Raw genomic sequence first — 25,184 nt, 5'->3', positions numbered from 1 at the left:
ATTTCCTGGACGATGGCTGAACGTCAGTAGCTAGAATAGTTACTGGCCAATCTCGTCCCCAGGGTTTTTTTTTCGCTTTCTCAAAATGTGGCTAGCGCGTTCGCCTAAAAGCGAAAAAAAGCCCGGGGACGAGATTGCCTATTCTCAGTATTGGCGGATTTTGTTCAAATCTGGGGAATTTATAACTATAACGTTTTTTCAGAAATAGTCATTAACATACTCATTAGAGTTTCTTAGATAAAATACAAATAAAGAAGGTTATATAGAAAAAAACAAAGTCCGTGTCCTGAAGACTGAATAAACTTCCGACTGGACATTGAGAGTAATAATGGCGAGAAAAAAAGACAGAAAGCCGAAATATCAAATGCTGATGTGCTAATATGATCGGTAGAAACTATAAATTTTCTTTTCAAAAAATCGGTCAAGAAACCCCAGCGTGTTGAAGAAATTGATACGAAGACCAACGATGGAGTTTTGCTGAATCAGCAGTCTCAAGCAGACGACGGTCAATTTTAACTTTTCTTTTTCATTTTCTCGCTTTCGTTTTTCTATGTTTACAAAACACCCCACCCACCTTCTTTGACTTTTAGCTACAGGTTTAAAATCGAAGTTACAATAGTGTTACGAAGAAATACAGAAAATCTTGAAATATGGCTTAAATAAAAAAGAAAACTAGCAATCGCAAACCACAAAATTGCTCTTACCCTTTCTTTGATTTATCGACACAAAAAAATGTTCAGATTTTTGAATTAAAAGTGGGTAGTAGCTATACGAATGGTTTTGACAAAATGTCATTACAGTGTTGCATTTTTCCCTTGTGTTCAGCATGGTTTACTATTAAGTGAAATTCTTCCAGCATGACCTGTTCATTGTGCATGTAAAGCTAGCTAGCTAGCTAGCTAGCTACATTTCTATATTTCAGATTATATATATTTAATTTAATATAGCTACATGACTGTCACATTCTGCTGAAGATATGAATAGGGTTTTTAAAACCAAATGGCTTGTCATTTTAGTATGTTTCTTCCTCATGTGTGAGGGCATCGCAGGAGGTTTGTATTTTTACGTCAATTTCCGTTTTTAAAGTTTTTTCTTTTATAAGGAAGTAAAATTTCAAGATCTGGCTGGGATATGCTTATGCAGTCCTGTGAATTCACATTAGCATTCAGCATTGTCGATCTGAAAGCCAAGCTACATTGATTCAAGGACAGCCTTTGCTGCTCTATATGTGTGCCATGGTGGGCATGCCAAGAAAATTTTGTAATAGCATTTATATAAGGATGTAGACAAAAAAATAAGAAAAATATTAACATTAGTTTTAATACATCTTTTGTTGCAGACAAAGAAAAAATACCTTACTCCATTTCAATCTTACATATGAATCTGTATTTAAAGTTATTCAGACCCTGAAAAAATTTGTCATTTAAATCCCTAGAGAAAAGGAGGATATAACGTGTTGATCTATGATATGCCTTTAAATTGGTTTTGCTGACCTTATTTTCGTTGTAGGTCTGCAAAATTTTGCTGCTGTTGCTGCCAATGTGTTGACTTTTAGTACTTTGGATTCACAGGGCTGCTTATGTGAAAATCACGTTCAGGGCTTACATTATGCGTATTGGAGGGACAAAATATAAACTTAAACATGAAATGGTGCTATTTTTTGTTTTCAAATAAACAACAAAACAACTGGTATAATTACTGAAGTGGCTATTATAGCCACTGCACACCGTACTTAGATATTTTTTTTTCTATTTGTACCTGACTCAAATAACAAAAATATTTTCTTTTATTCATATGTAAAATCTTTTGTTTTTCTTAGAACCAAAGTTTTTACATTTTTATTAAGTTTTCAATATGATCCTGTATTGGCAAACATTTTTTCTTTACTGAGGAGTAGATACATATTTCAAGTGATATGCTGTTATGTTTACGTTTTAAGATGAAGCCTGAACCAGAGCGGTGGATATTATGCCAAACAGGCCGAAGCATGTCGGATATAACATCTCCCCCTTTGCTTCCAGCATACTATATACTACATGACAAAGACTGTAAATAACAAAATAGTAACATAAAGTGTGAATATATATAAAATGTCTCCTGTGCACACTTTTGTCTCTCGCTTATAAGTCCTTGTAGTCTACAGGTGTCTTCCTCTTCACTTGTCTGCCTGAAGTTGTAACATATGTTTTCTCGGAATCTTCTGTTTGTGTCTCATCAGGCGTTCTTTCTTCTGCCTGTTCGTCCTCGGAATCACTATCAACATATGGGATGGTTTCATCTGAGTCGCTTTCTCCATCGGCTTCGTGTCGAGTTGGTAGAGCGTTTGAACTCTGTGTACGTAATGTACTGATCGTTACCACTGGTTTTGATTCCTCCAGCGTCAGTGTATGAACTTTTCTAATGTCCTTAACATTTCGACATGTTACTTTTCCTTTTGCTACTTTAATTGTATAAGATTGTGTATTGAGATCCATTGTCCGAGACAAGCTCTGTGTGGATTCCATGTCTTGAAAATGTGTCCTTCACAGCCTCTATTATCTGTTCGGAGGTTGGTTTCGATAACAGGTAAACTTCTGAGAATAAGGAGCAGTAATCAGTGATAACGATGTATGTTTTGCCGTTGACTTGAAATAAGTCAGTTCCTATTTTTTTTTTCCACGGTCTGGTTGATAGAGGTGGTGGCTTGAGTGGGCATGATGAATTAGAACTTCTGTGTTTTTCACAAGTTGGACACTGTCTTAAGAGGTTTCGTTCTGCTCGTTCATTTTCAGCCAAAAACATGTTTGTCTTGCTCGACTTTTGGAACGTTCCATTACCAAGTGTTCGGCATGAATCCTTTGCAGCATGTCTCTTTGCATGATCGAAGGTATAACTTTGCATTGTCCTTTCAGTATTAAACCCTGGATTTCTGGTCGGTGCGGCTGTCCCAGAAGATTTGTACATTGACCTTGTGTTAGGCCATCTTGACCTCATTTGATTTATGAGTTGTTGTAGTACTCCATCTTTGGCTGTTGCTAGTTGTATTTCTCTGATCTCTTGGTTGGAGACAGGCATTTATGGAATGTAGGTGTGTGGTGATTTCTATGTTCCCATCTTCATCCACTGGTTGTGGTTCTTGTGTTGATGCTCTTGAGAAAGCATCTGCATCCAACATGTCTTCACCTTTCACATGTTCGGCTGTGAAATTGTACCTCAGGTGTTTCATCTGCATGGCTTGTATGTGTGGGGACATGTCCATTAGCTGTTTAGAGTTTACTATTGGTATTAGGGGTTTATAGTCAGTCTGTACCAAAAAGTGAGGTTGGCCTTGTAGATGCATATTTATCTTCTTGCATCCCCAGGTGATGGCTTGCATCTCAAGTTCAATAGGGTAGTAGTTCTTCTCGGCTTCTGTTAGGTATCTAGAGGCACAGGTGACAGGCATGTACTTATCTTTGTGTTGTTGATAAAGAATGACGCTAAGTCTATTAAGTTTACTAGCGTCTACTTGGTTTTTCGTAGGCTTCTTAATGTCATATAGCTGCAATGTTGCCAGTGAAGATAGCATTGTTTTCACTTGGTTTAACGCGTCCATATGGTTCCAGACCCATTCATTTTTGGTTGACAATAAATCACGTAATGGGGTACTTGCTTTAGCTAGATCGGGTGAGATTTTTCCAACTTGTTGGGCCATGCCCATAAACCATCATAGTTCAGTTATAGATTCTGGCTGTTTGAAGTTTGTGATGGCTTCAGTTTTTGTGGTTGTGTGTGTCACACCATCTTTTGACAAATGGTACCCAAGAAACTCAATCGGCGTTTTGTGAAATTCGCATTTGGTCGCATTTAGTATTACACCGTGTTGTTTAAATCATTCAAGGAGTGAGGTTAATCTTTCATTGTGCGATTCCGTATTTCTGGCAAAAATCAAGAAGTCGTCAGTGCTTTTTACTACTCCTTGCAAGCCCTCTATCACCGTTTCCATTTTTTTATTGAAGATTTCTTGCATTGAATTAATTCCGAAGGGGCCTCACGTAGTACAGTACCGTCCCACTGGCGTAATAAATGTTGTCAGTAGCTGGCTCTCTTCGTCCAATGGAATTTGCCAGTACCCGGAGTTTGCGTCAAGTTTGCTCATTATTACGAATTTGTCTCCTAATTTTGTGATGGTTTCTTTGACTGACTCCAATTGGTAAAGCTCCCTTTCTATGCCCTGTTTGAGTTTTGTCAAAATCGATGCATATACATATGGCTCTTGATGGTTTTGGCACCACTACCATTGTATGGCACCAGTCTGTCGGGTGGTCAAACTTTTCTTATGACACCCAATTCTTCCATCCTGACGATTTCTGCCTCTACTGCTTTCAGCATTGGTATTGGTATGCGTCTAGGTGCGGTCAGACGGTATGGAGTGACATCGTCTTTCATTTTTATGTGAATTGGGTTCCCTTTTACCTTTCCAAGTCCTTGGAAAACCTCTGGAAATCTTGATATAGTTTCCTGGGTTTCCTTTGAGATGTCTTTTGATGGTTCGCTGGTGATTTCGCTGCAAAAATAGGTACCTGGATTGGAAAATGTAATGATTTTCAGGCTGTTAATCGCTGGCTTTCCTAGTAGTGCTCTGGTCAGTCCTTTGCAGATGTATACAATTTGCTTTGAAATGTTTTCACCCCATCGAAATTTAATGACCCGATGCAATGTAGGGCCTGGTTCGAGGGTCCACGCAATTTTTTGTGTGTGGGTCAAATGTCTGACATCAGCACCTGTGTCAATCTTGAAATAAATTTTACCATTCTTCGCAGGTATATACATTGACAGAGCCAAGATATAAGGCACCAAGATCTTCTTCTACTGATCTGGTATTCTTGATATCCTTATGTTGCTTTTGTTTACATACAGGTCTATTTTTAAAACTTTTAAGTCCACATGAAATAGGCATTTTCTGCCCCACGCTGGGCAGAAGGACCTTCCCCTTTGGTGACTCCTAGTACAAAACTTACAGGGTTCTGCTCTAGCTTGGGTCGATGAATGTTGTTGTTGTTGTTGTTGATTTTTCCACGACTAAGGTGGTTGTTGTTAATAAATCGGTTCCATTGTTTCCCTTTCGTCACGTTGATTTTGCATTTTGGCGGCTCCTTCATTAGCCTTTTCAAATGCTCTGCAGATGTCCTCTGCTTTTTTCAATGTTAATTTTGGGTCTGCCAGTACCTTTTTGAAGTTTATGGCTTGTTGGTCCACCTACTATTTTGTCACGAATTTGATTATCATGAGAGTTAGTATCGCAGAAATTACAATTCTTGCTTAGTGTTTTTAGGTCTGTGAGAAAGTCATTGAATCGTTCTCCTTCTTGTTGATGTCTCTTACTAAGGTTATGACGTTCAAGGGTTTCAATGACTATCCCTTTGCAAATGTTTCCATTGCTCCATCATTTTTGTGATGTCCTTGCGATCATCTTCTGACAGACACAGGGATTCATAGATTTTCATTGTCTCCTCTGAGAATGCATATCGCAGCATCAAGCATTGATACGTTGCATCCTTGGTGTTTAATTGTGTTACAACTGCGTAGTCTTCCTAGCGCGCCCTCCACGCTTTCCAGGCTGCATAACATTCAAAAGTCAAATCGAGGGTTGTAGGAGAGACCACAGAAATTAGATACAAATGGTGATAAATATTACTTATCTGAACAATTGAAGTCAATAATGTTGTAGATTTAAACGGATATTTCTTCTTGTTTCACTTTTGTTTTCTTTTCGTAGATCCTGTTCGCAGCGCCATGTTATGTTTATGTTTTAAGATGAAGCCTGAACCAGAGCGGTGGATATTATGCCGAACAGGCCGAAGCATGTCGGATATAACATATGCGTTAAGTTTTTGTAAAATTTAAAATTGAGAGCAAATATCGATTGTGTTCATTTGTGCTTACATTTTCTGAGCTATGACTTATGCAACAAGTTCAAAAGTTCCTCAAATATTATATTATAAAGTGATTTTTTTTTAATTCCCTTTATAACAACCTTGTTCCCAGGGCATTTTGCCTTTTTTGTTGGACATTTCTTGCACAACATCTCTGCCATATATTCGATAGCTATGGTACGACTTCTTTTTTTTCATATTTTTTTCACTACCGGCCTCAAGATTTACTAAAACAACCCGGTGAAAGTAAACTTATTTCCTTTCCAAATTCAAACTAAAGGCTTGTTGATACAGAATAGAGTAACGCCTCTTTTCACATTATTACAAATGCTCACGTGTAAATGGAAAAAAATATTTGTTGTTTGTGATAGTCACGTATAAATAGGGAAAAAATATTGAACTACAATCACATGAATAGCACTCACATTGTATAATTACACAAGGCTAAGTTTAGCCATTTTAGTGGTAATAATTAAACCTTAAAAGACTGCCCAATAAAAATACCCATAACATGTATCAGAAGGATTTACAAGGCTGAGCAATATAAGTGGCATGTGCTTAAAAAATCCCTTATCTGAGCATAAAAAATACTTAGCATTACACTATAAAACCATTGTGTTTAATAATTACAAGAGCTTATAAAACTTTTGTGTAATAATCTTTTTTTTGATTATTTTTTTTAGAATTGGTATTTACCACGAAGAAATGGGAAACGGCTGTAGCAGGAAATCCTAATTTTGTGTTCAATTTTAAATTAGTTAATCTTGGTTCATCAGTTACAATTTCCTGTGACACGAATGATACCACTGCTACTGTAACATTATCACAAAGAGATGCCACATCAGATCCATATAAAAACGTTATGGAAAAATATAAAAATAGTATTATTAAGGTAGGACAAACCTTTGTCATTGAAGTAACTGCATCACAACATAATGGCTATTACCAATGCACTGCTAGGACTGAAAAAGATTCAGAAATAGAACTTGAATTAGGAAGGCTTAGAGTTAGTGAAAGTAAGTATATATATATATATATATATATATATTGTTTTTTTAACTGTAGCTGCTTAAGCTAATCACATGCACATATTTTTTCCCATAAAAGTGTCATAAGAGGGGATGTTCATTCATTGCTTTATGTTATGGAAAAAATTAACTTAACATTTAATTAAATTTTTTGCTCAGAAGATTATGTGAGCCGAAAAAAAAATTAGATTTAGGATTTAAATTTGATGAAACAGCCTAAATTGCATACAACATACACAGTTGAAATTACCTGAAAATTCTATTCAATCAGACATCTTAGCAGGGATGGAAGTTGAAATAAATGCAACAGACATTTTGTTGTTCGGATCGAAACTCTTATATTTTTATTAAACCATGCCTCTACTATATTTTTTTGACAGAGACAACGTCTTCTTGAGATATTTGATTATGTAGCCAAAAGATGATGCCTATAAAATAAATCTTTGTTTTAACTGACTTTACTTCGTTTGCTTTGCAATGTTTTATCACATCAGCAACTCTATGTTGATAAATTCTTTAAATCCATTTTAGTGTTTTTTGTTGTCTAAAAATTGCGTATTTCTAAGACCAAGGTTGTATGTTTTATTTCTGTACTAAAAAATACTAAAATACTAAAAAAAATACTAAAAAAACAACCTTATACTCTGCTTAAAGAATAGCTTCGCAGGAATCAAATATACAAAATGGCGATTTCAACTGTGTTCTGCTACTTAGAAGTATATCACTCTTGACTGAACGCTATATCACAAAATATCTGGGTTTTTTTATATTTGTTAAATGAAAATAAAAAATGACAGATTTTTAGTATTTCTTTTTTGCCTAAGTGGATTTTTCCACAGACCTTAGGCTGGGATTTCAGGTTAGAAACAATAGGTCTATTGTTTACAACAATGCTTTTAACTGATTTTTAATTTAATTTTAGCCATTAGTTCTTGATTAAACATTATTTGACATTTCTAACTGTCTTTCCAATGACATAAAATAGCTATATTTAAATAATATAGAAAATCACATTAGTTTAGCCGCAAATAATTTTATTATTATTTTTTATTCTGTTTCTATGGCAGCAGGGGCTATTTTTAGAAGGGTTGCTTAAAGGTTTTATTTGATATGCTTTTACCATAAATTGCACAAAATCACCAAAATAATTTCCACTATTTAAAGTAACTACGCTTATTTATTAAAATTGTTTGCCCTATTTAGTTAGTTTATTAAAGGTAGTTTTAACTAAAACTTTGTTTCAAATATTTCGACATATTGACATAGTTGTTGTGTAAATACGAGAACATAATTGTTTCTTTACATTGTAAAATGGTATAAGCTTCTATGGTATCATTTTAGTCTGATTATTTACATTTATTTTAACAAATGTAAAGAAAGAATGATGAGAAGAACAGTTTTCTTTAGGCTGTATCTATAAATAATCCTTGTAAGGCTTAGACTGATGATTATTTTAAAATTTTATTATAGTATCTCCTGTAACTATTCCTGTGATAATACCCTTTTTGGATGTTTTTAATATTGAAACTGGTGGTAATGAGAATGTTACATGTAAAACAAAAGGACTTCCCACAACAGAAGAGTCAATCTTGACTTGGTTTCGCAATAATAGTGGTGTCCTTACAAAAATTGATAAATCGAAAGTAATTCGTGAAGGATTGTTGGATAATGGTGACCATATAGATATTGAAATATTATTGTTCAAAAATTTTGGAATAAGCGATGTTGGCACATATGTCTGTCAGCGAAAACTTGGAACTGCTGATCCAACTTACAAGTCTATTAAAATTGAGTTACAACGTAAGTGTATACATGCAAAGTATGTGGATACAGTAGCAATCGACACAGAAAAGTATAGTGAAACATGTTTTTTTCTTCACTTTTTAGCTGATGTTGAACCAAGTATAACATTTCCTGATATCCCGTTTAATTTATCTAATCCAATATATATAAAGCCTGGAATTCGTATTTTTTCCCTTCGCTGTTCAACTGGTGGTTCTCCAAGGCCAAATAAGTCTTGGCGTAAAAATAATAAAACAGTACACACCTGTCCGAATATCTATAATCCGGATTGTATCTATTCTTTGGTTGTTACTTCTCATGAAACACATAGTGGTGTATACGAGTGTGTTGCAGAGAACATTTTGAAAACAGTTTCTAGATCAATAAGCATTCAAGTTCTAGGTATGTATTGTTGTGACTTAACAAATTGTCTTTATTGGTAATTGCGAGTTGTAGACAAATATATTGTGTGGATGTGTATATATATTTTGTTATATTTTTTTTACATGAAATTAGATCCACCCATATTGAACAAACTAACTCTTACAAAAGTTGCTAGTTATGAAGAAGATTTTGAATTATCTTGCACTGTAAAATCCGGAAATCCTATGCCGTTTATGAAATGGGAATTTCAACCTGAAACTTGTCACCCCCAATCCACTAAACCATGCAATCCACGAGAATCAGATTGGAAAACATTTCCTAAAGTAAGGTTTATTTAGAATGAATTAAACATTATTTGATATAACCTAGAAAAAAAGATCCAAAGCGAATATTGCTTTTTTGTATTTTCTTTTGCAGCAATCACCAGATGTAAAAACACCTACAAAATTTAGCTACATTATTGCTACAAAAACAAAGTCGAATTACTTTTATCGGTGCATAGCAACAAACCAGCAAGGAAATGACACATATACTATTGCATTAATAAGAAAGGGTGTGTTAATTGCAAAGTTCAGTTTGTTTATTTGTTTGTTTCTTTCTTGGAGCGTTTGTTTGTTTATTTGTTTGTTTGTTTGTTTGTTTGTTTGTTTGTTTGTTTGTTTGTTTGTTTGTTTGTTTGTTTGTTTGTTTGTTTGTTTGTTTGTTTGTTTGTTTGTTTGTTTGTTTGTTTGTTCGTTCGTTTATTAGTTAATTTATTTTTGTGTTTTCAGAAGAAGCGCGATCACAATTCAGAATTTCACCTGCAGGTAATTACACTGTTACAGAAGAAGACAAATTAGAAATCCAATGTTCTTCTGATGCTTATATTTTTGAAACTGTTAAATTGACAAAAAACGGAGTTGATCTGCCATCAAGTGAAAGTATAGTGGACAACATCAGATATACAACATTTACAATTGAATCTGTTGAAATGACAAGTTCTGGAATTTATCGGTGCGAAGCCATACTAAAAAGAGGCGGAAGTCGAACATTGCAGAACAATATTTTTGTGCAAAGTAGGTTTCTATTTTTTTTCTTTGGTTTGCATTTCTTGTATGTGTTCCTTGTATCATGGTAATGGTATGTAAACATAATTTTTTAAAGAATTGATGAAACCGAAAATTGATGGATTTGCGGATATGGTTGTGTCACAGGACAATATCAGTAATATGAATATCACCTGCATGGTTACAGGACATCCTCCTCCAGCTGTTACAATAAAATTTAATGGTGAAGAGATTACCAAAGATATTGATGACATTGGTCGATGCGATTCAGCTATCAGTGGGATATACAAATCGAGAAAGATCAACAATGTATTGTACATCTGTAAAATCAATTTCACAGAACACGAGGGAAACTTTGAATGTATTGCATCTAATAGAGCTGGCAGTGCAATGAAGAGAATGAACTTAACCATATTAGGTGCTTAAATTTAATTTGAACCCTTCAGGTTTGCTTTGCTTGCATATTTTTACTTTTGTGTAAAGTCTTTGTTTCAGCATATTTTATTCTAACAACAAAAACTTTTTCTCTATGGAAGAATACAGTATAAGCAATTTCATATTCTTTAAAACGAAAGTGAAAGAATCTTTTAAAATATGCTCCCCCTTTTTATTGCTTAGAAAGGACATGCCTTGCCAATGGCATTTATTTGGAGTTCGATGTAATTTCTAGTTTTTTTCTAAGATCAAATTATTATAATATTGAAGTGTATTTCACTGGATGTGAGAATCAAGTTTTTGACTTCACTTGATGTGAGAATCAAGTTTCTGATTTTATTTCAGCTAAGCCACAAATTGTTAACTGGAAAAAGACTCTCATTGCTGGTACTGAGGTTAATTGCATATCTCGAGCAAATCCTCCTGCCATGGTATCTTGGTTTCGATTTGATAAACATACAAATACATCCACTTTTATATCTTCACGTAAAAAGGTTGATATACTATATCTTGGAAATGATGTGGAAGATGGAAGTGATATGTATATGTGCACAGCTTCAAGTAAACTCGGAAATGCAACAGAGTACGTGCAAATACTCGCAGGTAAGAAGTGTTACTTGTTTGATGTATAATATTCCTTTGTTAAAATAAAGTAAAACTTTTCTTTTTCTTATTATAATGTTGAAACTTTTGATTTAAATCTGACCCCCCTACGCAAAACTTTGTTACCAATTATGTCGATATAATTACCAGTCTTATCACCTTGTCAATATTAAGGCATTTAATATATACTTTGCTGCTTTTAACGTAGGTGGTGGTACACGTGCAATAAAAGGCGACATTACAAAGAATACCATCATCGTTGTGATAGTAATAGCTGCTATTATCATACTCGTTGCATTGATTTTAATATTGTGGTATAGAAGACATTTAAAACAACAATATGCACTTTATTTGGAACCAAACGAAGATTGGCAGGTTTAATTTTTTAGGTTTTTTGAAATTTTCACCTTTTTTGTAATATACATAGATAAATGACTAGCGTCTATTTTTTGTTAGATGGATCCTGATAGATCATTGTTTGAGCAATCTAGCGAGCTACCATACGATTTGGCTTGGGAATTTCCAAGGGAAAATGTATTGTTAGTGAAAACGCTTGGTTCAGGCGCATTTGGACAAGTGTGGTTGGCAGAAGCGGAAGGAATTCACGGTAACAGTTTTTGTATGTATGTATTTATTCTGGCCTATATTATACCCCGAAACTCGACTTAGTCTGCGTTCGTGGTATGGATTTTATTCACTTTATGTAATATTTTTCTTCACTAAATTGTAGCCTCTTCTACATTGTTGTTAAAATTGTGGAAATCATTTTTAAAATTTGATGTGATTGTAAATGATGATTAAGTTGGTTTTAATGACTCCAAAACAAGGTGTCTACGAAATGTTTTAACTCGCATCTTTTCGTAAGTGTTAAGCATTATATTGACGTGTTTAGGATTTAATCCACGGGATAAAACTTCTGCAGCTGTTAAACGAAGGAGATCCCTCGCTAGAACGCGTAGAAAATATCATTCTTTATCGATCAGATACAAAAAACAAGCTGAAGAAGTGTCTGTATTGGAAAAAACAGTAGTTGCAGTAAAGACATTAAAAGGTTAGTTTGGACTGAAAAATGAATTAAACTTTGAGGAAAGTAAAAGAATTTATTTTAAACATGCATGCTATTTGTCCTTCTTTTTAATTCTGTTTGTTTTTCGTTTTCCATCATAGATGATGCAGCAGAAGGAGAATACAAAGATCTGGCATCAGAGTTAAAGATTTTAATTCACCTAGGAGAACACAAAAATATTGTTAACATACTGGGTGCTTGCACCACGAACGGAAAGCTGTATGTAATTCTGGAATATTGTCCTCATGGCAATTTATTAAACTTTTTGCGTGGTAAGCGTGAAACGTTTCAACCAGTGTGGGCAAAACATGAAACTGATATGAAAGACGAATTTACATATATTGACTTGGTCATGATTGTGATGCAAGTCGCAAAGGGAATGGACTTTCTACAGTCGCAAAAGGTTTGAAACCCCTACACACATAATCTTTTTCCATGCTTCTTTTTAATCTTTATTTATTATTAAAACATTTATATTATTCTAGTGTGTACATCGAGATCTGGCAGCTCGCAATATATTAGTAGGAGACGATTACATCATGAAAATAGCAGATTTTGGTCTTGCTCGTGACATTTACAAGAATGAGTTTTATCTGAAAGAAACAACTGGTTTGTTGCCTGTCAAATGGATGGCTCCTGAATCGCTATTTGACAAAGTTTACACTGCAATGAGCGATGTGTAAGTAGCGTATTCTACATCAGTTTTGATTTTGTGTTTAAACAGATTTCTTTCGTTTGATATACATATTTATTGCATTATAGATGGTCCTATGGCATTCTTTTGTGGGAAGTATTTGCATTAGGCGGTTCACCCTATCCTGGATTACCCACGGAAGATTTGTTCAGCTTTTTAGAGAAAGGAAAAAGAATGGACCCTCCTGAGATGTGTCCAAAAGGAGTTTATGAAATTATGATGGAATGTTGGACCAGAAGCCCGTATGAGCGGCCAATGTTTTTACAAATCTGCCATCGACTTGAAGCAGTATTGAAAAACAACATACCTTTAGTGAGTTTTGTTAATGAAATTGTTTTATCGTAGTGTATAGACAGAGTAAGCACGACCATTGCGCGCTGACGATTAACATATTCGTTCGTTCTATTTACCCAAAACCGTTGTTTTGTATCAGGTATACTCTATTGTTTTTGGACCAGGTAAAGTGATAGATTTACCTATAAATAATTCGGTGTTTCTTTTTGATATTTTTTAACATTTTTTCCGTCTGTTTTGGAATTCCATTTAAAAATGACCAACAATGCCTTTTCGTACTAATTTTAAATGAAATTTCTTGCGTGTTAATTTTTAAATTTTAAAAATTTGACATTTCTCTCATATTAAATTTAAAGGCCATATTGCATAAAATATTTTATATCAAACAAGTAGAGAATGTTATTTTGGAAGACAATATTTCGCACTTGGCTTATCGCGTGATTTTACAGTTTTTTTGGCGAACGTGTGAAATTAGCATCCACGAGTAAAAATAGGAAAAAAAACAAACAAAAATCTTCACAGACTGAAGCATTACAAGTTACAAACTCAAGGTGTATTTAGAGGAAAGTTCTATATAACTAGTTGTTAGCCCGTGAAAGATTCTGCAGTAACAAACCCGTCGTACATATTTCCCGCATATTCTGTGCACCTTCGTTCACCTGTTAATGTGAAGTAATAAAATTACTTGCACGGGGGTTACTACTATAATCATTGGTGTAGAAATATAGAAAGAAACAGTTCATTGGAATTCTTGGTTTTTCTTTTAGGGCAGCGATTATTTAGATTTTACTGATTCAAAAGAGAATGATTACTTGATGCCGGAAGACAAAGCACGCTCAAACGAGTACTTAGAAGCTACTGGACATATTAATGAGTATAAACTTTTACTTTATTTTTGAAAAATGTTTGTGTATCTTTTTCCTCATGAATACCTAGTTCTTAACGATTCTTCCTTACCGTGGAAATACGCATTAAGTTATATCATCCCCTTTATATATAATTATAGTATGTCTACTGACGAGAATTCTCCACTTTCGCTCGCACCAAGTAGTAACGTTGAAACTGAGCCATTGATGCATGATGCTGTAGCTGTTTAAAACCTCGAAAGGTGGACTGAAGTTGACAATGTTAAGAATGGAAGCCGAATGAAAATAACTTCCAGTTATACCTTTTTAAATTTACAAGTATATATATACATATCAAATATAAACATCTTTACTTTTTTATATACAAAATTTTTATATTTAAATTTTTATTTATGACGTCAGGCGAGTGACAGGAGTACGGAGATTATTTTTTATTATATACTTATTCTATTAGCTATTACTCGAAGGGAATAAATTTTCGCGAGAATTAAATGGAACTTTGCAGTCATTTTTACCACGATCTTTACGTGGGTTGGGTCCATAAAAACAAAAAAACTTCTTTTTAAGCTCTTCAAAAACTTTCTAAGCAACTTATTTAATGAGTATAGTACAAGTCCTATACTGCATTCTAAAATTCTCGCGAAATTTCTTGCTATTTATTTTCGCGGAATTTTATTCGCGCAAAATTCATACCTTCTTTTTTTTAAAAAAAAATCGCGAACATTAATTCTCGCATAAATTACTTTAAAGATAAAAGCATTTGCGATGGAAACTTTCTTGATTTCGCCATTTTTGACCCAAATCGAATTTTTATTAATTCTGTAATTTCTTTGCTGAGTTATCTTCATACCTCACTTTCATGCTAATAGACCTTTTCATAAATTATTGCGCAATAGTATGCCTCGTATTGAAAACGAGACAAGCGGTGCTAAACTTTTTTGTAAACAAAATGTCGGAGGGGAATACGAAGAAAAAACATAAAAGATCTCAAGGAAAGCAATGTGCTGCCTGGGGATGCAATAATCGTAGCCTGGTTGAATTTGAAAATGAATTAATATCTTCAACCATAAGTTTTTTTAAATTTCCGAAAGATTCAGGAACAAGGAAAGTGTGGTGCAGCCGAATTAAACGTATTGATGGACAAGACAACTTTAGAGTAACCAGCCATACTGTGCTGTGCGAAAAACACTTTGCAAAAAGTGATATAATAAAAGCCCCTGGAGGGACACGCCGCAGATTGAGAGATGGAGCCAAACCTACACTATTTGAAAATGTGGAGGATTTTAGCAAAAGAAAAGCTCCTGTTAACAGACCATCTCCTCGAAAAAAATTTAGAGAAACATCCACTCTAATTCCTGATGAGACTGATATAGGGGATGATTCCACTGAATTTGTAGCTGAGCCAGACTTTATTATGAGGGAGGAACCAGACGCAATTTTTTTGTCAAAAGAAGTTGAAAAGCTTACAGAAGAAAAAAAGAGTTTGTGTAAAGAGATAGAAATGTTGAAACACAAACTCATGGAAAAAATTTCTACAGTTAAAATAAAATTTGTCGAAAATGTTTTGTCATCTGATGCATCATGTAAACATTACACTGGCATACCAAACATCGAAGTGTTTAAAGAATTATTAATTTTTTTAAACCCAGGACAAAATGGAGAAAATGTTATTCTTTACAATAATCAAGATGTCAAAGGTTTTAGTGATAGAGGTAGACCACGTACGCTGTCCCCTCTTGAAAGTTTTTTATTGACCCTTGTTAGAATGCGAAGAAACTTTGATGTTTGCCATTTATCATATTTGTTTGAAGTGTCTGAAGGTACTGTAACAAATACTTTTCAAACGTGGGTAAATTATATGTATGTTAAGCTCGGAACAATATGCATTTGGCCTTCCCGCAGTCAAGTTCAAGAAAATATGCCAGCTAGTATGAAAGAAAGATTTGCAAACGTACGATGCATTATAGATTGTGTAGAGTTTAAAATTGCAGTGCCTTCATCTTTATATTTACACAAAATGATGTACTCAGAATACAAAAGTCACACCACCGTTAAAGTACTTGTTGGCATTGCTCCTGGTGGAGGTTTCACATTTATATCGAGTGCCTACCCCGGTAGCATCTCAGATAAAGATATTGTTGTCAAAAGTGGTTTATTATTTCCAGAACTTTGGCAGGCAGGAGATGCTATTATGGCTGATCGAGGTTTTTTGATAGAGGACTATGTAAAACCTCTTGGTGTGGAATTAATTATGCCATCATTTTTGAAAGGACGCGAGCAATTTTCAGAGTCTGAAGTAGTCAAAAGTCAACAAATAGCATCAGAAAGAATTCATGTGGAAAGAATGATTCAACGACTCAAATGTTTTCGAATATTCGATCGAGTTATTCCAGTAAACATGTTGAACTCCCTGAATCAAATTATTTCGGTATGTGGTATTCTCACAAATTTTCAAGACCCTATTTTAAAGTAAACAAACAACTTTAGACTGAAGCAATGTTTTAAATCAAAAATATTTACAAAAAGAGTGATATATATACATTACAAATATATACAGGTCTTATTTTACATCAATTTGTCCTGATCTTTCTCTATGATTTGTGGTAGCATATATGTAAAGTAAAACCGTAAAATGTTTTTTTGTAGTTCTTGCCAGTATTTCATGTCAAATGGCACTCTGTCGATTACAAGACCTTTTGAGGTATAAAAAATAAAATCACACCATGTTTGACATGTGATAGCCAATTGCATTTGTATCTGATTGTAATATGTGTGATCTTTATTTATTTTGATATTTTCTGTATTGCTGTCATAGAGAATGCAAGGGTTTTTCGCCACAGAACACACTAACTTTGGATCTATGTCTCTGTACAAGTGACTGCATTTTACCTCAAGGATGCCATAAAAGCCATTGCAGTTAACTCTTCCATCTGGTGTAGCTCCAAGCACATAATTATTTTGATCTATTGTTAAACCATTATTTTCCACAACAACTTGGAAACCTGCAATCTTCATGTATCTTTCATAATGTGCAATGGCTATGGGTTCATGATATCGTCCATACTCAAATTTAACTTTTAAAAACTGTTGTGGTACACAACCATGCACTATATTTCGTGCTAAAGTTTTTAAGCCTCTTTCTGTTTTGGGTCCACTGTTTCCAAGTTTGTTGCACAGTGAGGCAGTAAATCTGTTTTCTCTATACTTGAACCAATTTGGATTGTTAGCTTGGTCTCGTGTATTTTTTTCGATGCTGATTGCATCAGCTGCCTGCTCTTTTAAATTTTGTAGTAACATTAGCTTTTTTTGCTCAACTAAATGAATTTCATTGGCATAATTATCGATAACATTGTCATTTTGTTTAAAAAAGTGGTCAGTAAAATCTGAAAACAAAACCCGGTCGCCCTTGTTTCCACCCTCCTTAATGTTACAGTAAACTTTAAAATCTGGTATCTCCAACTCGTGTTTTTTAAAATCCATATTGAGCTGAGATTTAGCTATTAAAATAACTGTTTTTTACAAATTTTAGATATAATATTTCTGAAATAAAGCTTGTCACAAAACCAACACTTCCACAGATCTTGTCTTCAAACTCAGAATGCCAGCGCTTATTAATGTCAAAAGATGCGTAACTTTATAGAGATAAAGCCTTTTATTAAGGAGTTAACTCGTTTTTATGTAAATATCGCCCTCATAATAATGTATCTCCGCAGCATTTTGAATCTGTTGTTAGCGTAAACAAAGAATCATATTGGAAGCAATTAGTAAAGAATTTTAAGCACCGCTTGCCTCGTTTCCGTGCAACGAAGCAAAGTTACGCAATCATTTATGAAAAGGTCTATTGTTTAATGTTTCGTGTAACAATTATTAACGAACTCTTTAAATCGATTTAAAATGATATGGGTTTTTTTTGCTGACATTTTATGGTATCTGTATACTCTTCTTCGAAACCACCTTAAAGAAACAATTACCACCTATGTCTATCGCGAAAGTTGATTCTCTCGAAAAATCAATGAACGAGAAATTTTAAAATTGGCTATTTGTTAAACTTATTTCCCTTAATTTTGCCATTTTTCTACTCGCGAAAGTTTTCACCTTTAAATTAATTGTCGCGAAAATTTCTTTCTTAAGGTAATTGAAATATACTTTATACTGCGTGCGTTAAGTTACCCTTTTCGTTATTTTTAGTTCTTTTATATGCTTATACATTGTGTGTTTTTTATTTCAAAATTATGAGTCCCGAAAACCTGCTTATTTTTTGCTTAAATATTCCCAACTTTTTAATGATAACAAAGTATGTTTCGTGACAAGAACAAACCGATATGTCGAACATAATGTTGACCTCTCAATTAGTTTAATAACCTCGTTCGCATTATTTATAATTAAAAATTGTGTAATGGATTGAAAAGTGATACAGTAAGTTGAAAAGCATTACATAAATACTTCAAGCTCAACAAATTAAACAAAGAGAAAAAATGAGAATAATATTATTAAAAGTTTTTTGTGTTATTTTATCTGTACATTTTATTTCATGTGAACTTTTATTTCCATTTAAAGAGTTCTTTAATTTTACAAAGCAGCATATATCAGACTTTAAATTCTCTGACATCCTGTGTCGATATAATTCGTATCCATCTGGCTGTTCGTGCGAGAACGCGTGTACTCGACGTAACGATTGCTGTATCGATAAATTTTGGTCGCAAGTCCAACCGATGAATTTGTCTACATACATAGATTTTTTTGTCGATAAAATGACTACAGCTGCTGAGAAAAGAATGAAATTGAAACAGGTTCCTTTGATCACTACAAGAACGTTAAAGAAAAGCTACCTTGTGGGATCAGAGTATATTAACGCAATTACATCGTGCCCTGACACAGCAACACGTGAAGCAAAAAGGTTATGCGAAAGTACAGACGCTGCGATTGTTGATAGCATTCTCCCTGTAGAAGACGGTGAAAGTTTTTATTACCGAAACAAATTTTGTGCTGAATGTAACCAGGTCCAATCCTATCATAATGTGCATGTTCAAATACATTGCGCGACAAGAAGTCTCGATAACTTTACATTGATTACCAACAAGACAAATTGTTGGTTTTCTCGTAGCAAACATGATTCATTTATAATACGCCAGTTTCCACATGTACGGAGATGTGGGCGTTCTCGGTACAACTCGTTCTGCTCAATTTACAAGGGTGTAATAGGAAGTTTCTACAATTATCATTGTGCTCTGTGTAATGGTTATGATGAATCCAATATAATTACCGTTCCAATTTCATTCCCTGTAACCGTTTCAACTAAATGGTCAAAAATCATATCGTTGCGGCCATCTTTCATGAGAGACTATGTAGAGAAAACTGTGAGAAAGTCTTCCGGTCTGTCCACCCAAATCACAAAACAACGGTTTGAAATATCGTACTGTAAGAGGGGACAAGTTCTTGACATTGCACAAGATAAATGTGTCGACTATTTATGTGCATATGGCTACACCAAAACAAAAGGGCGCTGCGTCAAAAGGGAGATCAATATATCGGTTGGAAATTTCTCCTTGTTGACGCACACATTATTAAACTCTTCTTTGCTTGTATGTATAAAAACTACACGAAATGTTTCATTAGAACTGATGATGCCAACATTTACCAATGTAAGCCGAGACGGTATGGAAGATACAACCACTTTTACAGTTAGAAATGTGAAACATCTTGAGGAAACCATCAATAGCTTGTTAAAACTTAATTCAACACAGAACAGCATTCAAAACATTTTTGTGAGTACTACAAATGGATTTGGGAGGAACATGTTTGATGTTTTTCCAAGCGGAAAACGCTGTGCGATTTCCGAGCAGGTTGAAGTCACTGACGTTAACTTTACCAGAAAATTGGATATTATACTGCAAAACAAAACCATTGAATACAAAGATATAAAACCATTAATCACGATTGCAGAAGGCAAAATTGCAAGACTGGTAAAAATTTGCCGTCACTATTACCTTAGCTCTAATTGTCCGTTGAAAAAATTGACCAATTACGTCATCTCGGGTGCCGACAAGAAACTGACCGTCGTCAACTCCTCGCGCATCTTATCGGTCAACCAGTACGTTCCGTTTGAAGATGGCGTAGCAGTATGTATTGAAACAGGGATCAATTTGTTTAAAAGGTTTTACACCAAACCCAGTTGGCTTCGAAAAGTTAATGCAACGGAAGCATATACCACTCTCTGTGGAACAATACTTAGCTTACTTTCATATATTTTTGTCATAAAATTATTTATCAGACGATCCATGAACGTTCCAAAGCAGCTGATAACGACGCTCTGCTGTACGTTACTGATATCTGACAGCGTATTTTTACTTTCAAATGTTGTTTCAAATAATAAAATCGCTTGTAAAGGTGTAGCAATAGCTCTACATACATTTTTGTTATTATCACATTTCATTGCAGCTACCATAGCTTACGAATTTTCATCAACATTTAAGATAAAAATGGTGAACAAACCCATAGTCAGTTTCAAGCGATTCATAAACTATATCATTTTCTCTGTCAGTATGTCTGTGTTAATTGTAGCAACAACGAATGTTTTAAATGAATTTCATGTTGTTGATGTGAAATATGGAGTGAACGGGGAATGTTGGATAGCTAGCTTGTATGGAAGGGTGTTTGCATATATTGTACCTGCTATATGTGTCTATTTGTTTTCCATAGTCGCTTTGCTTTACGCTCTGCACAATATACACGTTGTCACTAAGCTAAGTAACATTGCCTTGAACAAAGTTGAAACAGAAAAACACAGGTCGGGAAGAATTGCTTTCAAGTTAGTTGTATATCTTGGAATAATCGAAATATTTGGACTAATTCAAATCAGTAAACACAACTTATCGAACAACGAATTAATATTCAACTCTGTGTTTCAGATGTTATTTACGATAATTCGAAGTTTCAGAGGAGTATTTATATGCACTTTGGTGTCCCGAAAGAGTTGGTTTAAGCGACAATGTACATGATAAAAGTTGAAGAATATGCTGCCCAAACTTTTTACAATTTCTCATTCTTTCGTATAGCTGATAGGTTTTTTAGTTTTGTTTCATATAAATATATCACTTTTAAAAATTTAATTCTTGAAAATTTTTAATGTTGTTGAAAAAATAACACGATATAATTTTTCCCAATTGATTACCTAAAATTGCGAAAAAATTTTAATTGACGCACACCGCCCCCCCCCCCCGCACCCCCCCCACCCTCCCATCCCCGGCGTTTATTGACTTTTCGAACTTTCAGGCAGTGGTTGTCAAATGAAAACAAAGGACGTTATTTAATAAATTTTATAAGACGGTAAAATATAAATTAAAATACGCAGATAACATTATTTCATGCAAAGACCTCCCGTCCGTTTTTTGTCCGGTTTCCCGGACTGGCGTAATTGCCATGACAAAATATTTGCTTGTTTATACAGAGTGATTTTATTTTGGTTACAACCCAGTAAGAAATTGATCACGTGACATTGTTATGAATTTTTACCAGAAAAAACAGTTCAATGTGGAGGTCAATAAAACTTTGCACAACTACAGCTCTAAATGCAACTTCTTTTGTGTCGATAGCCGGTAGCTTAATGACCTTATTACTTTATGGGAATCCGTAAAATAACATTATGCTGCAACAAAAAATTTACATTTATTCACCTCCCGTCGTTATCAAACGTTAATAAACGATTTAGCTATCCCTGTTAGACATTTTACATATCAGCGTAAAAATCTAAGCTGTAAACATCTCCGTTTTAAATCCAGCTGTTTTCTTTGGTCCTTTTACAAAAGACACGTAACAAAAGTTTGTGTTTACACTCTGTATTTTAATAGGAAAACGTCTCTACTTTCTTGTTGAGTTCCTGTTTTTTCGATACTCCACCGGTTTAATGAGTGCAAAATTTAATGAGTGCAAAATATGCTCGAAACTGGGAAAAACAAATAATATAAAAATACAAATAGTAACAATGTAGCAGTTAAAGGTGCGGCTGGGTGAATGAGGTAGACACAGGCTGTTGTTTTTTGTGGTAGGATTCGAAAAATGAAACTTTACTCTTATTTCTCATACAAGCAACCCCATACTTTGTATATCTACCTAGCCTTGTCGTCTACAATAATCTTTCCAGTAAGTGCCTTGTGTACAGAAAAACAACTCTTTATACATTTTTTACATGGAGTCACTTTTTCTCACCCTCGTACCCAAGGTATTGTGCCCCCTGAGTTGTTATTTTACTGCTATTAAATTCATCAAAAAGGCAAAATGCCCTGGTTAATTTTTTGATGGCTGCTAAAAGAAATCAGCGTAATTAACCTCCAAGAATCAACCTAGGAACCAACAGAAATCAACAATTGGTGCTCACCTCATCTGAGAAATGTTGATAAAAGGTGATTAAATTCTAGCTTATTGAAGCATAAAAGCAGATTTTTCTTCACCGATTTTCTTTATTACTGACTGAAATTTTACCATTTCAGGTTTTTTCCTAATTACTGCAACTTTCTATCCTCCTGCCTACAAATAATGGATAGTTGAGTATTTTTATAATATTTACCCTATTGACATCTAGGGCTCACCTTACCAGAAAAAATTGTTTTTTGAGTAAACCCATTTTTGTGTAGGCGCTTAGTATCGAATGATTTACTTTATCTGTAAAAAAATTCGGCTGAAAAAAGGTCGGTAACCTATCTCTCCCCCTCTCCCTTCTTCTAATTATCCAGATTGAGAAAAGTTGTTGCTATAATTGTGAAAGGAAAGAATAAAAAATGTTCATATTATAGTAAAAATATAGGGAATACAACTGTACCATGTAACATGAAGTAATACATCTTTTCTAAAAATCAAAATAAATCAAAGGTATTGTTTTCAAAGAAGAAAAATCTAATCCCACCAGCTATTAATGAACCCTGTATTACAAGCCTGTGAATGAAAATTCACCCACTTCAATTTATTAACTCCCTCCCTAGCTACTAGCTAATTTAAAGAAATTGATTAACCATCCCTACTTAACAAACCCCTTGACCACCCCCTCCTTCTACCTCTTACAATTATTTTACTAAGAGTACTACTAGAAGTAGTACAGTAGAAAATGTTACAGGTTGATAAACTCTCTTCAAGTGACGATTACATTGCTCAACTTTTATTAGCAAATAATGAACATCAAAGTGACCAACTTTAAACTTTTTTTAACATATTTTTCACTAAAAGCACACTTTACCAATGCTGTTCTCATTCACATTTGATTCTAGTCAATCCGATCCGATTGACAATTTGCTACAGTCTCATTAATTTCAACTGTATTAAAGTATGTCCTTATTTTTTGCTTTGTGTTTCCATGGTGAAAATGCTATCAGATAACATATATCATGATGACAAATATAATGCGTGCCAATTGTTAAATTTCTTATAATTGCTGCGCCTGCGCACAATTTCCTTTTCATTAACCACATAAAACGATAACAGCCTCATTTACATCATTGATATTTTGACATATTGACATGTCAAAAATGGCGTGATGACATCACATAAACACATTTTTAAATTTTGCGAACACTATTTTTTTTTCTGAATATTTTTATAGATTCTCGACATTTTTCTTATTTTATGTGTTTTAAAAATATAACAACAAAAAAGTAAGTATTAAAAATCAAATTAAAAAAACTTGGAGATAACAATGTAGAAAAAATATTGTTCTTTACATGATGTTGTATGAGAGAGGGGCGCACTGTATTTTCTAATCGTAACTCAACGCGTTTTATAGTTTCGTTGTCACGCTTTGATTACTTTCAACTGTACATTTACTTGTATCTAAGTTTGGCTTGTTTCTGTTCAATGTTATCCTGATTCGTTTTGTACTTAACGATTTTAACCAGCTTGATTTTTTAGCTGATAATATCAACATCAAAATAAACACTCCTCTGAAACTTCGAATTATCGTAAATAACATCTGAAACACAGAGTTGAATATTAATTCGTTGTTCGATAAGTTGTCTTTACTGATTTGAATTATTCCGAATATTTCGATTATGCCAAGATATACAATCAACTTGAAAGCAATTCTCCCTGAACTATATCTGTTTTTATCCTGTTTTGGCATCGCGCTATGATTTAACTTGTTTACTTCGTGGATGTTACGTATAGCATATGTCAGTGCAACAGCAGAAAATATGTAAACAAAAACCACTGGTGCGATATAGGAAAACACTCGTCCGTAAAGATTTCCTATCCAACATGCAGCTTTTCCGCCATATTGAATGTAACTTGCATCAATTTCGTTTAGTATGAATGTTATTAAAACAACTATTATTGAGCAAACAACAGCCACTGCGCAGTATAAAACAAATCGTTTCAAAGATTTTGACGGCCTTGCTACTGGTCTTGATCGGAACGTTGAAGCGAATTCAAACGCGGTCGCGGCGGTTAGAACGTGTGATGTGAGAAGAAAGAAGTGTAGAAGAATTGCAACACAAGTACAAGCATTTTTATAACTTCTTGCTATATTCGAGAGTAAGAAAATGCTGTCAGATATGAATAATGATATGCACAACGCTACCATTAATTGTTTGGGTACTTTCGCCTTTCTAATTCCCTTTGTAAGAAACTTGGTTAACAACCACAAGTAACAAAGCACACTTATACTCGTACCAATCAACGCGATATATCCTTCAACGGTCTCAACAAGTTTAAATTGCATAATCGCGTCTTCTTTGTTTTCAAACATCTTGACTTTGTTTCTAACACATAATTTTTCTTTTTTGACAAAGCCTTCTGCACAAATGAAATCTACACATTCTTTCTTTGTAATATCCAACGTTTTGCGTTCGGTGCATTGCAGTATGGACATGTTGTAACTATGATACTCATTGTACGATATTGCAACATCTTTCTTCACTAAACCTCTCTTGTTGGTGGTTAGACTTAGTAGCGTTGACGTAGCTATTAACGGAAGATTGGATAGCAAAGGAGACTTGTTGTTACATATATAACAGTGGGAGTTCTTGTAACCTTCTATTTTGCCTTCATATGCTTGGCATAACTCGTAATTTTCGTTGTTCCTGTCCGTACAATAAGGACTTATTTCCAC

The 25,184-nt window shown here is 34.2% G+C and overlaps 4 protein-coding genes across 4 annotated transcripts; 3 read left to right on the top strand and 1 right to left on the bottom strand.

Moving 5' to 3' along the window:
• Nucleotides 1–287: 287 nt before the first annotated feature.
• On the top strand, nt 288–14,732 carry LOC130654518 (fibroblast growth factor receptor 2-like). Its single transcript, XM_057457121.1, has 17 exons — nt 288–1,052; nt 6,578–6,910; nt 8,393–8,722; nt 8,810–9,106; nt 9,221–9,411; nt 9,506–9,641; nt 9,859–10,143; nt 10,232–10,552; nt 10,915–11,172; nt 11,381–11,547; nt 11,629–11,779; nt 12,065–12,223; nt 12,340–12,641; nt 12,724–12,917; nt 13,001–13,244; nt 13,994–14,100; nt 14,233–14,732. Exons 1-17 carry the CDS (start codon nt 977–979, stop codon nt 14,321–14,323), a joined length of 3,642 nt encoding a protein of 1,213 aa, XP_057313104.1. The 5' UTR covers nt 288–976; the 3' UTR covers nt 14,324–14,732.
• Nucleotides 14,733–15,041: 309 nt separating this feature from the next.
• LOC130653894 (uncharacterized) lies at nt 15,042–16,565 on the top strand. The gene is made up of 2 exons (XM_057456391.1): nt 15,042–15,524; nt 15,588–16,565. The coding sequence occupies exons 1-2, from the start codon at nt 15,042–15,044 to the stop codon at nt 16,563–16,565; spliced, it is 1,461 nt and encodes a 486-aa protein (XP_057312374.1).
• Nucleotides 16,566–17,939: 1,374 nt separating this feature from the next.
• On the top strand, nt 17,940–21,212 carry LOC130654519 (uncharacterized). Its single transcript, XM_057457122.1, has one exon. It carries the CDS (start codon nt 18,568–18,570, stop codon nt 21,088–21,090), a length of 2,523 nt encoding a protein of 840 aa, XP_057313105.1. The 5' UTR covers nt 17,940–18,567; the 3' UTR covers nt 21,091–21,212.
• A 606-nt stretch (nt 21,213–21,818) lies between these two features.
• On the bottom strand, nt 21,819–24,663 carry LOC130655385 (adhesion G protein-coupled receptor L2-like). Its single transcript, XM_057458136.1, has one exon. It carries the CDS (start codon nt 24,654–24,656, stop codon nt 23,856–23,858), a length of 801 nt encoding a protein of 266 aa, XP_057314119.1. The 5' UTR covers nt 24,657–24,663; the 3' UTR covers nt 21,819–23,855.
• Nucleotides 24,664–25,184: the final 521 nt, after the last annotated feature.

This window comes from Hydractinia symbiolongicarpus, chromosome 8 (genome assembly GCF_029227915.1).
Source record: "Hydractinia symbiolongicarpus strain clone_291-10 chromosome 8, HSymV2.1, whole genome shotgun sequence".
NCBI lineage: Eukaryota > Metazoa > Cnidaria > Hydrozoa > Anthoathecata > Hydractiniidae > Hydractinia > Hydractinia symbiolongicarpus.
This window is presented reverse-complemented; position numbering and strand designations above follow the sequence as displayed.